The sequence below is a fragment of the Pteropus medius genome, unplaced genomic scaffold, assembly GCF_902729225.1.
Source record: "Pteropus medius unplaced genomic scaffold, Ma_sr-lr_union100, whole genome shotgun sequence".
NCBI classification, from domain to species: Eukaryota; Metazoa; Chordata; class Mammalia; order Chiroptera; family Pteropodidae; genus Pteropus; species Pteropus medius.
The window spans coordinates 6,620,111-6,629,446 of NW_024351731.1; the positions used below are offsets into that span (position 1 = coordinate 6,620,111).

Genomic DNA, 9,336 nt, shown 5'->3' on the forward strand with positions numbered 1-9,336 from the left:
TGATGGCGGTGATAATGACTGCGTTGTTGGTGTTGATGGCGATGTTGTCATTGTTGGTGGCAGTTTCAGCGATAGCTATGAAGGTGGAAGCTGTGGTGACAGTTAAGGTGGTGCTGGTGGTGGGCTCGGCTCTCGGGAGTTTGAGGTGCCCTCCCCACGGGAACCACGACACCCATAGCCCAGTGAGAGAACCAGACAGCAGAGGGGCGAGCTCCTGCGGCCACAGCGGTCTGCGAGGGTGTCTTGGAGGAGACAGGCTGGGCCGGCTGTGATGGGTGGTGAGGCCGGGGGTCTGCTGGAGCGGGAGGAGTGCCTGCAGGGTGCCCAGTGCCCGGCACAGGGGCTAGCACGGGTGGGCCAGGGAGGTGCTTGCTGGATGAATGAGTGAGCATGCCGGCTGGAACCCCAGCTGTACCAGTGGCTGAGGCGTGAAAGGGTATGGGTGTTGGCAGGGGTGAATGACAGGCCAGGCAGAGCTGGACGAGAGGTGAAGCCATGAGTGAGGGGCAAAGGGCCTAGGTAGGATCCCTGAGCCGGACTCTGAGCCGGGAAGAGCCGGCAGGTGGAGTGGCATCAGCAGGACCCTAGCCCGCCCAGGCCGGATCACTTCCTCGTGGGCTGGGCAGCCCAGGGCCCGACCCTCTCCAGAAGCCCGGGTCTGCCTGGCAGACTGCGCTGTGCCTCCGTGTCCCTGTCTGGTCGGATGGGGTGCGACGGGATGAGAGCAGGGGACTGGGGAGGGCCAGGTTTCCAGCCCAGGGCAGGCCTGCGGCTCGAAGCCCTGACTCAGAGTGTGGCCGGCGCCGGTGGCAGGGAGCAGGAAGATTGGCATCTCGGATTGTGGGGACATGAGAAGCCCTGGAGGTTCTGGTCACAGACACAGGGATGCTGAGCGAGGCTCAGACACTGTCGACCCTGAAAGGAACACAGGCCCTAAGGGGGCGCGGGTCTCACCTGGCAGCCCTCCCAGCAGGACCCAGGTCAGGCAGGCGTCCAGCCCCCAGGCCCCCCCGGTCACTGGCATTGCTCCCAGGCCCTGAACCAGGACGGGATGGAGCTGCCGTGGACTGCCCTGGGCGGTCTCGGTCACTGGCAGCCAGATGGGACTGGGCGTGCAGGCGGAGGCCGAGGAGGCTTCTTGGAGATGCATCTACTCTGAGGATCCCTGAAGGACGAGGCTGGGTCAGCTTGCAGCCCCGAGACATGTGGTCAGAGGGACCAGCCAAGATCAAGGCCTGGAGGCAGGAGAGGCACCTGCGTCCTGGGTCACCTGTGGTCCTGTCTGGTCCTGACTGTACAGGCAGGGCCGCCAGGGCCAACGGGGGTCTGGGGAATCAGGATCAGTTTCGGCTGCTGGGTGAGGTGGGGCCCAGGGCAACGGCAGGCTGGGCCTGATGGAGGGTTCCGTGCCACGTGCAGGGACTCGGGTTGCACGGGCAGGAGCAGATCCAGCCCCAGCCTTGATCTGTGGCTCAGCAGCCAGGAGGCGGAGGCGGGAGGTGGGCACTCCTGACGAGCAGAGTGCGATTTCGCGCGGCTGGGGCCGGGGATGGCTGATTTAGGGAGCACCAATGGAGGCCGCCCACTGAGGATCTTGAAGGCCAGGCTGTGAGATTTTGAGGGACTTCCAGAAGCCCCTGCCTGCAGAGACGCCGTGCCCACTCCTTGTTCCCCCACTGGGGTGTGCTGTGCCCACTCCCGCTTCTTTCTGCCGTGTGGGAGGACACCTATGAGTCATTCACACTCCAGTGTGAATTAGCCCATCAAACCCCAGGGGACTCTGATGGGTATAGTCCCATAATAGCACCTGCTCCGTGGGCTGGCATCGTGAATGCAGCGAAGGCCATGGCTCAGGGTGGGCGGGGCTCTCAGTGGCCCCGTGTGTTACTGTCCCCTGATGTCCCGTGAGTGTGCCGAGCCCTGCCACGGGCACTGTGCCCCTGTGCTCTCCCTAAACAGTGTGTGGGGTGAGGGTTTGAGTCCACCACACCAGGGCGACAGGAGGGATTTGCCCGAGGCCAGGCACAGGCCTGGCTGCCCAGCCTCCCCCGTCTTGGGGTGGACTGGATGAGCGCCCTCTGGGCACTGGCAGGGGACAGGAGGGCTGAGCCTCCTCCCCAGGCCTCCGACACCCCTGGCTCCCACCCTCCGGGCCCAGACAGGCGCCTTGGGGGGCTGCCTGAGCTGGAGGAGGCCCAGGCCTGCACCCCTCTACCCTACTGGTGCTGGGGGCTGGGTGGCCGCCTCTGCCACCCTCGCCTGGGGACACCGGGACCTGGCTGTGGCCTTGTGGTGGGTGACAAGGGCGAAATGAGGTGGTGGTCGGCACTGGGCCGGGACCTGCTGCGGGGGGGCGGGCGCTGCAAGGACTTGGGTTCACAGCCTGAATGTGACCGCAGGGGTGCGCTTAGGGGGAGGCTGGAGGGCTTGGGTCAGGGAGGCTGGGCCGGTCCCCAGGGACCCTTGGGTCCCGGAGGGCAGCAGGGTGCTTGCTCTGAGTGGGGAGGGCGCTGTGCGAGGGTTCTGAGCAGAGGACGAAGCGGCCTGGCCTCTTCCAAATGGCGGCGCCGGCCCTGCGTGGAGGGCGCCTGGACGCTCACGGGCCAGCGGCCTCAGTGGCCCGGACGTGCGGGCGGGGGCCCCACCAGGCTGGCGGCCACGGGGAGTGAGCCGCAGCTGGACTCGACCCACTGTGAAAGGAAGGCCAGTCGCCTTCGCCGATGGGTCAGCTTCAGGGACAGAGGCGGCCTCCAGGGTGGGAGCGACGGGCCAGGGGGAGCTTAGAGGGGCCGAGCACCTGCTCCCCCCCGCCCCCCCGGTGCGCTGGCAGCAGGAGGAGCGGCCAAGCCCAGTCCTGCCCTCCCAGGCGAGGACACAGAGCAGGACCGTCATGGTAGGAGAACCAGGCAGAGCCTGGGAGCTGACGGTGGCCTGCGGCCCCCTCTGGGAGTCCTGCTCCGAGGCGGCCGGGGGCCCCTTCTCTAAACCTCGGCCCAGGCCCCTGGTCCTGGGAGGGACCCTGACCAGCGCCTTCTCTCACTCTGGGCGAGTAAGGGAGACGCAGGTGTCGCTGGCCCAGATTCCTCAGGCCTGGGCCCGGTGGGGGGGTGGGGGGACGGCTGGCTCTGTGACCCAGATACTCCAAGTATGTGAAGCTCAGACAAGAGGTGGCAAACGGTCTCCCACGTGTGACACGGTCAGCGTGCGCAGGGGGGAGGGACGGCCTGCCCGTGGGGCAGAGATGGAACAGGTCCCGGCAGCAGGAGGAACTTGCTTAGCCGTGGCAGAGACCCTCGGTGCCGGGGGCGGTGAGGACGCGTCCTGGAGGTCTTGCGGGAAGGAGGGTTGAGGCCCCCAGCCCTTCCCGGGTCAGGGTGTGCCTGGGCCTCAAGATGGCCCTCAGGTCAGGGGCCGCCCACCCCTCGTCCTGCTCAAGGAAAGCTCGGCGGCCCCATGGGACACCTCCACCTGCCAGGCTTAGGGTGGGGCCTCGGGCAGGTCGCCCCTCCGTCCGGACTGGTCCTAGTTTACCCTGAGGGTCTCTCTCAGATCTGCTCTTCAGAGTCGGTGGTTCAGATGCCATAGGCCAGGGGCAGGGGGCCGGCGAGAACAGGAACCCCGGCCGCCTACTGTGTCGCCCTGGGGCCTTGCGCAATGGTGCCACCTCTCTGAGCCTCAGGTTCTTTATCTACACGGCTGAGCTGAGGGTTACCGAAAAAGTCAAATGATAAAATGCACAGAAAGCCGTCAATATCGAGGTGGGGAGGGGATGAGGAGAGGGACTCTGAGCCCGTGCTCCGGGTCATCGGGCGCCTGAGCACGCCACCCTGACACAGATCGCCAAGGGGCCATCGCTGGGAGAGGCCGAGGCCGGGAGCCTGCAGTGCAGTCCCGCACGGTCTGGGTGAGCCCCGGCCCCAGCCCCTGGGTCCAGGCAGCCTTCGGAATGACCAGGAGCTGCCCACCTCCTGGGCTGCCAGCCGGGCCAGCTGGTTCTGTGGACCAGAGGCAGATGCCCCCTCATGCCCGCCATGGCTTGAGGCTGCAGTGGCGGCCCGAGCCGGACCTCTTAGCAGAGCGGGCAGCCACCCTCCGCTCTCCCCGCCCCTGAGAGGCTGGTAATTAATTAGTGCCCACAGCAGAAGCCCCGGGGACCAGCCACCGGCCTGGGCTGGCATTCTCCCAGGAGGTGGCCGGCAGCTGTCTGCCTGGCGCCCTGCAGACCCGCCAGCACTGGCTGGGAAACTGCCAGGCTGCTGGGCCTGGCCAGCCTGCTCCCCTCACCCCCGGCCTCGGGGTGCCGTGCCCTCCCGGGCCTCCCAGAGGCCCTCGGGCAGGCGGGAGTCCGGGGCTCTCCACTCGGAGACGGAAGGCGGAGGCGTGTCGGTGCCGGGCCCACGAGCAGAGCTGGGATTCGAACCCGGGACGGGTCGGCCACAGAGGCCCGCTCTGAAGAGCAGCCACATGGCCGCTGTCATTGGCAGGCCGGTCGGCTTGGGAGAGGGACTCTGTCTGCAGACGGAAATGGCCTAAAGGACTCTTCCTCGGAGCGCGTTGTTTCCGTGTCTCTGGCCTGGGCTGCGTGGCCGTCTCGGCGTCTGGTCAGTGGCTGGCTCCTGCAGGGCTGCAGGTGGACAGCCCCGGGCGTGAGGACAGGGCACTCCTGGTGGCGGGGGGTGGGGGACGCGGGGGCGCCGTGGGAGCTGCATGGTTCTGAGGGATGAAGGGGGACGGTGAGCAGGGCGCACGTGGGGCAGCGGAGCGAGGCCTCGGTGACTGGGCCACGGCTCCGGGACCGCCCAGGCCCCATGCCCCTTTCCCGTCCCCTGCACCACCCAGGTCTGGTTTCTGGCTCTGGGGGTGGTGGGGTTCTCCTTCCTCCTGAGAAGGGAAGGGAGGAGGGGAGGACAGGAGGGAGGGGTCTCTGCCGGCGCTAAGAGGTTCTGACCTTTGCTCCCCTCTGAGCTGGGGACATGCAGACCGGGAGCTGGGGCCGCACAGGCAGCCGAGTCCCTGGCCTCCGTCCCACTGGCCCTGCCCGGCGCCGCTGTGCTGTGTGGCTGGGGACGCCTTGGCTCCTCCCAGGCCAGCAGAGGTGCGGGTGGGCTGAGGCCGCGAGGCTCACGCAGAAACGTCCCTGGAGCCAGCGGCAGAAGCTCCGGGGCCCTCTGTGCCAAATGCTGACTTCTGCATTCTTTCTGTGGAGGGCCCCTGAAATGGATGAGCTTCGGGCCCCCCAAAACCCCGGCCCCCTGGGCTCAGGGCGCAGGGCCATGAGAGGGCTGTCCGGTCCTCTCACTGCACCTCAGAGATGAGCAGACAGGCCAGGGCGGGGGGCGGGGGCGCTTCCGGGCCACACAGCCCCGCCGAGCCCCCACCGAGCCCGGCCGACGCCTGGTTCCCAGGGCGGCTCTGCCTCGCCGTCACCTGGGGCACGTTTCGTCTCCCTTGGGCCTCAGTTTTCCTCCTCTGTGAAGCAGAGCAGGTCCTTCCCCTTCGGGAGACGATGAGGGGAGGAAGCAGATGTGAGGGCGGCCTCCGGGCCCAGAGCTGTTCCTCCTCCCCTGGGGCCTGAAGCTCAGAGAGGAGATTGTGTAACCTCCCGGCATCCAGCCCTTCCCACGGATGCTAACGCCTCCTGGCAAGCCCTGTGCTGAGCGCTCAGTGGGCGTGCGCCCCCTCCCCACCTTAGAGATGAGGATTCTGGAGCTGGGGAAAGGGGTTCGGTAAATTCCTGAGGTGACATAGCAAGGAGGCAGCCAAGACTGGCCGTTTGCAAACCCAGACGTTGAGCAGAGGCAGTGCTGTGCGTGTGCCTGCGGATCGGTCTCCTCGGGGTGGGCAGCAGCCGGGCCCCCAGCCCACCTTCCGCACCGAAGGCACCTCGCAGCCCCGGGTACTTGGCTGGGAAGGGGTGAAACGGTGCCAGGCTGTGGGGCGGGCTGGGGGGACCCCGGCTGCACAGTCCTGCAGCTCCCCCGAGCCCTGGGCAGGGGCGGCCTCGGAACCGGACTGCTCACCGCTGTGACCGGTGAAGGGCAGTTTCGTTCTTGCCTCTTCCCGCAGCCTGGAGGCCCCGCATGCTGCAGGCCCAGAGCCCTGTGGTGGGCACCCATGGGCACCTTCTGAGGCCAGCCCCGGGCTGGACGCTCCCAAGTTCCTGGATGTGCCAGCTGGCCTTGGAGGGGTGGGGGTGGGGACTTGGATCAGTGAGGACAGGTTCGCAGCTCAGCTCCGGGCACTGAGGGCCTAAGGTCCCTTGTGTTTCGGTGGGGACAGAGCAATCGCAGGCCTATCTGCAGCAGGAGAGACCCGGGTCACACCTGAAGGGGGCTCGCAGAGTACCTGGGGCGACGAGGGAGCCAGGGGCTGGTGGATGTGGGGGATGGGGCGGCCCCAAGGTCACCAGAGCAGCGCCCCGGGGCTGTAGGGGCGGAGGGGCAGGGGCGGCCCCTCCCGCGTCAAGCGCCCCCGGCCGCTGCTCCCCGCCCACGTGCGCCCCGCGCCGCCCCCGCCGCCTGGCTGGCCGCCCCCTCGGCTCCGGGCGGCGCTGGGGCGGCGCGGCGGGCGGGGCGCTCTCCGGCTCGGCCCGCGTTCCCGCGAGTCGCTCTCCCGTGGCTCCGCGGCGGCTGCCATGGGGCGCGGGGCTCCGGGGGCCGGCGGCCGGGCGGGCGCGCGGCCGCGGGCACAGGTGCAGGTGCGCGGCCGGGACGGGCCCGGGGCGGGGCCGGGCGGGGGCCGAGCCGAGGCTGAGAGCCGCCGCTCACGCTGCCCTGTCTCCCCCAGACCCTCCTCCCCCGCCCCCCCGCAGCTCGGGCCCTGGTCGTGGCGCGGCTGCCGCACGGTGCCCCTCGACGCCCTCCGGACTCGCTGCCTCTGTGACCGGCTCTCCACCTTCGCCATCTTAGCCCAGCTCAGCGCCGACGCGGTGAGACCCCGCGGGGACGCGAGGGCGGGCGGGGGCGCGCAGGGGGCTTCGGCGCGCGCCGTCGCCTCGGGCCGGCGGGCGCGCGCGCGCGCGGGGGGCGGGACTGGCGGCTGGTGGGGAGGGGTCTGTGCGCTCCGCAGCCCCCGGGGCCTGGCCGCGGGGCCCGGCCTCTGGAGAGGGTGGGCGGGAGCGGAGTGGGTGGCAGTGTGAAGTTGGGGGCTGCCGGGCAGAGCCAGGCTGGGGCCCCGGGAGTGACTGATGGGTGAGTCTCCCCCACTCTCCTTGGGGGCCTGGGACCTTGGAGGGAGCGGATCCCCAGAGGAGCCAGTCGGGCCAGGCCGCAGGCGTGGGGGAGGCCGGGCAGGCTCTTTCACCTGATTGTGGTCTCTGTCAGCTGGGAAGGGTCCCAGGCCACCTTCATCCGCGCCTTTCTCCACGCACCTCGTGGATTCCCGTCTGTGGAGGCGGCTGTGTCCCAGATAGGGGTTCTGGGGTGGCCAGGGGTGCGAGCTTGGCCCAGGTCCACAGCCTCCCCATGAAGGCCCCATTATCGCAGGGGCCTCCTTTTTGTTCCCTGGTTCTTGTGGGGGCTGCCAGTTTCTATGACAACGGCATCTGGGGCCAGCTCTCTGGCTGGAGCCCTGGGTGCTGTGCCCAGCCCACTGGGACTGGTGGGTGCTCTCTCCCCATCCAGGCTGCATTCCCAGGTCCCAGGAAGGCCCCATCTGCAGAGGATGGAAGGGGCCAGGGTCTTCACTCACTGAGTCTCCCTGCCCAGGCCTGGTGTGGGCAGCAGATATGAAGGACAGACTGGTGTGGGGGACGTGGCTTTCCTGGGTTTTCGGGGTGGCTGGCCCTCATTGGCTAGGACGGCACAGCATTCTGTTCAGGGGACCCCAGGTTCAACGTGGAAGGTGGCTCTAGGCCTTTCTGAGAATGTTTTGCCTACTTTCTTTTCTGGGACAGGTGTAAGGAGGGTGGCATTGTCAGCTAGGGTCCCCTACAGGGTCAGAGCCGGACAGGACCTTCGAGGTCGCTGACAGTGAGCTTCTCTGTTGACAGGCAGGGAAACCGAGGCGTGGCGAGGGGCCTGGGCCCAAGGTCGTAAGGTGGCTCTGCATGGACGGGTCTGTGGTCTTGGCCCTGATCCGGCGTGCCCTCCCCCATCGGGCTGTCCCTGTGGCCGGCTGTCCCCGCTCGTCTCGCTGGCTGTAAGGGCAGGACCCTCGTGGCAGCGGAGGCTCCCTGAAGCAGGCAGCTTTGTGCACAGGTGGTCATCGGTGCCAAAGCAGCTGGCTTCGCTGCACGAGGGAGCAACGGATGAGTCCGGGGCTTCCTAGGTCCCCTGAGGCCGGAGTGAGCCGGGCAGGGCTAGCCGTGGTGCCACGGGTGTGAGAGACGCCAGGGCCTGGGAGGGTCTGCAGTGGGTTGCATGCCCCACATCCCCTCTCCCAGCCCAGGCCCCGGCCCAGAGACCGGTGTTGGTTCAGTGGAAACTCAGGCTTGTCCCTTACACACGGTGACCCCGGGTGGGCCTTAGTCCCTGAGCCCCCGTTTCCGCCCCCGTAGAGTGGAGGTGATCCCGAGCCGCTCAGGGTGGCAATGAGGAGGAAACCAGCTGGAGGAGAGCCCTGGGCATCCTGCAGGTGACACCTTGCTCCCGACCAGGCGGGGGCCGAGCTCGGGGACGGGCAGGGCACAGTGTGTGCGTGCGTGGGTGCTTGGACCAGTGAGACCGGGGAGCGATGGGGCTTGAGGCCAGCGGGGCACTCTAGGAAACCTGCCCCGGGCCAGGCGCCTGCCAGGGCGAGCAACAGGGCCCACTGCACGCGGAGGGCGGACAGCACCGAGCCCTGCTCCGTGGGGGCGTGGCGGGCAGGGGCGGTGGGTTGGCAGGGGCGGTGAGTTGGGGGCAGACTTGCGGCGTCAGCCTGACCTGCCCCGTCGGTATACGCGGAGGTGGGGCACAGGCGGTGGGTCGGGCATCTCCGTACCCCGGAAGAGGCAGCTGAGGCCGAGGGCCCAGGAGCTCACAGAGGCCACAGAGCTACCCACTGGCTGTGGGGCCGAAGACAGGCTGCCAAGCCATGCCGAGCCTCGGTTTCCTCGTCCGTGAGCTGGAATAGCAGCTCTGTCTGGTTCTGTGACTCTCTCGAGGGCACGGCACGATCTCAGGGCAGGAGTGTGGAAGGAGCTAGGTGGGCTCCGCCTCCCGCCTGCTGCTCACCTGCCGTCCAGCCCATCACTTCCGCCTTCTGGTTTCCTTGCCAGCTCTGGCCCCAGTCAGAGGTGACCCCAGAGATGCCAGGTGGGGAGGGACCGAGAGCCAAGGCGAGAGGGCTGTCACGCAGCCCACGCTCTGTGCTGAGCCTTCTGCGTGCCTGGGGCTGGAGCCCGCACCAGACCCC

The 9,336-nt window shown here is 68.4% G+C and overlaps 1 protein-coding gene across 1 annotated transcript in view; it reads left to right on the top strand.

The window, feature by feature from the left end:
* The window catches only part of ADGRB1 (adhesion G protein-coupled receptor B1), a 60,848-nt gene that overhangs the window by 27,663 nt on the left and 23,849 nt on the right, over window positions 1-9,336 (top strand). The window contains exon 17 of the mRNA XM_039846214.1: window positions 6,787-6,928. Within this exon, the coding sequence (XP_039702148.1) occupies window positions 6,787-6,928 (142 nt within the window). The remainder of the gene's footprint in view (window positions 1-6,786; window positions 6,929-9,336) is intronic.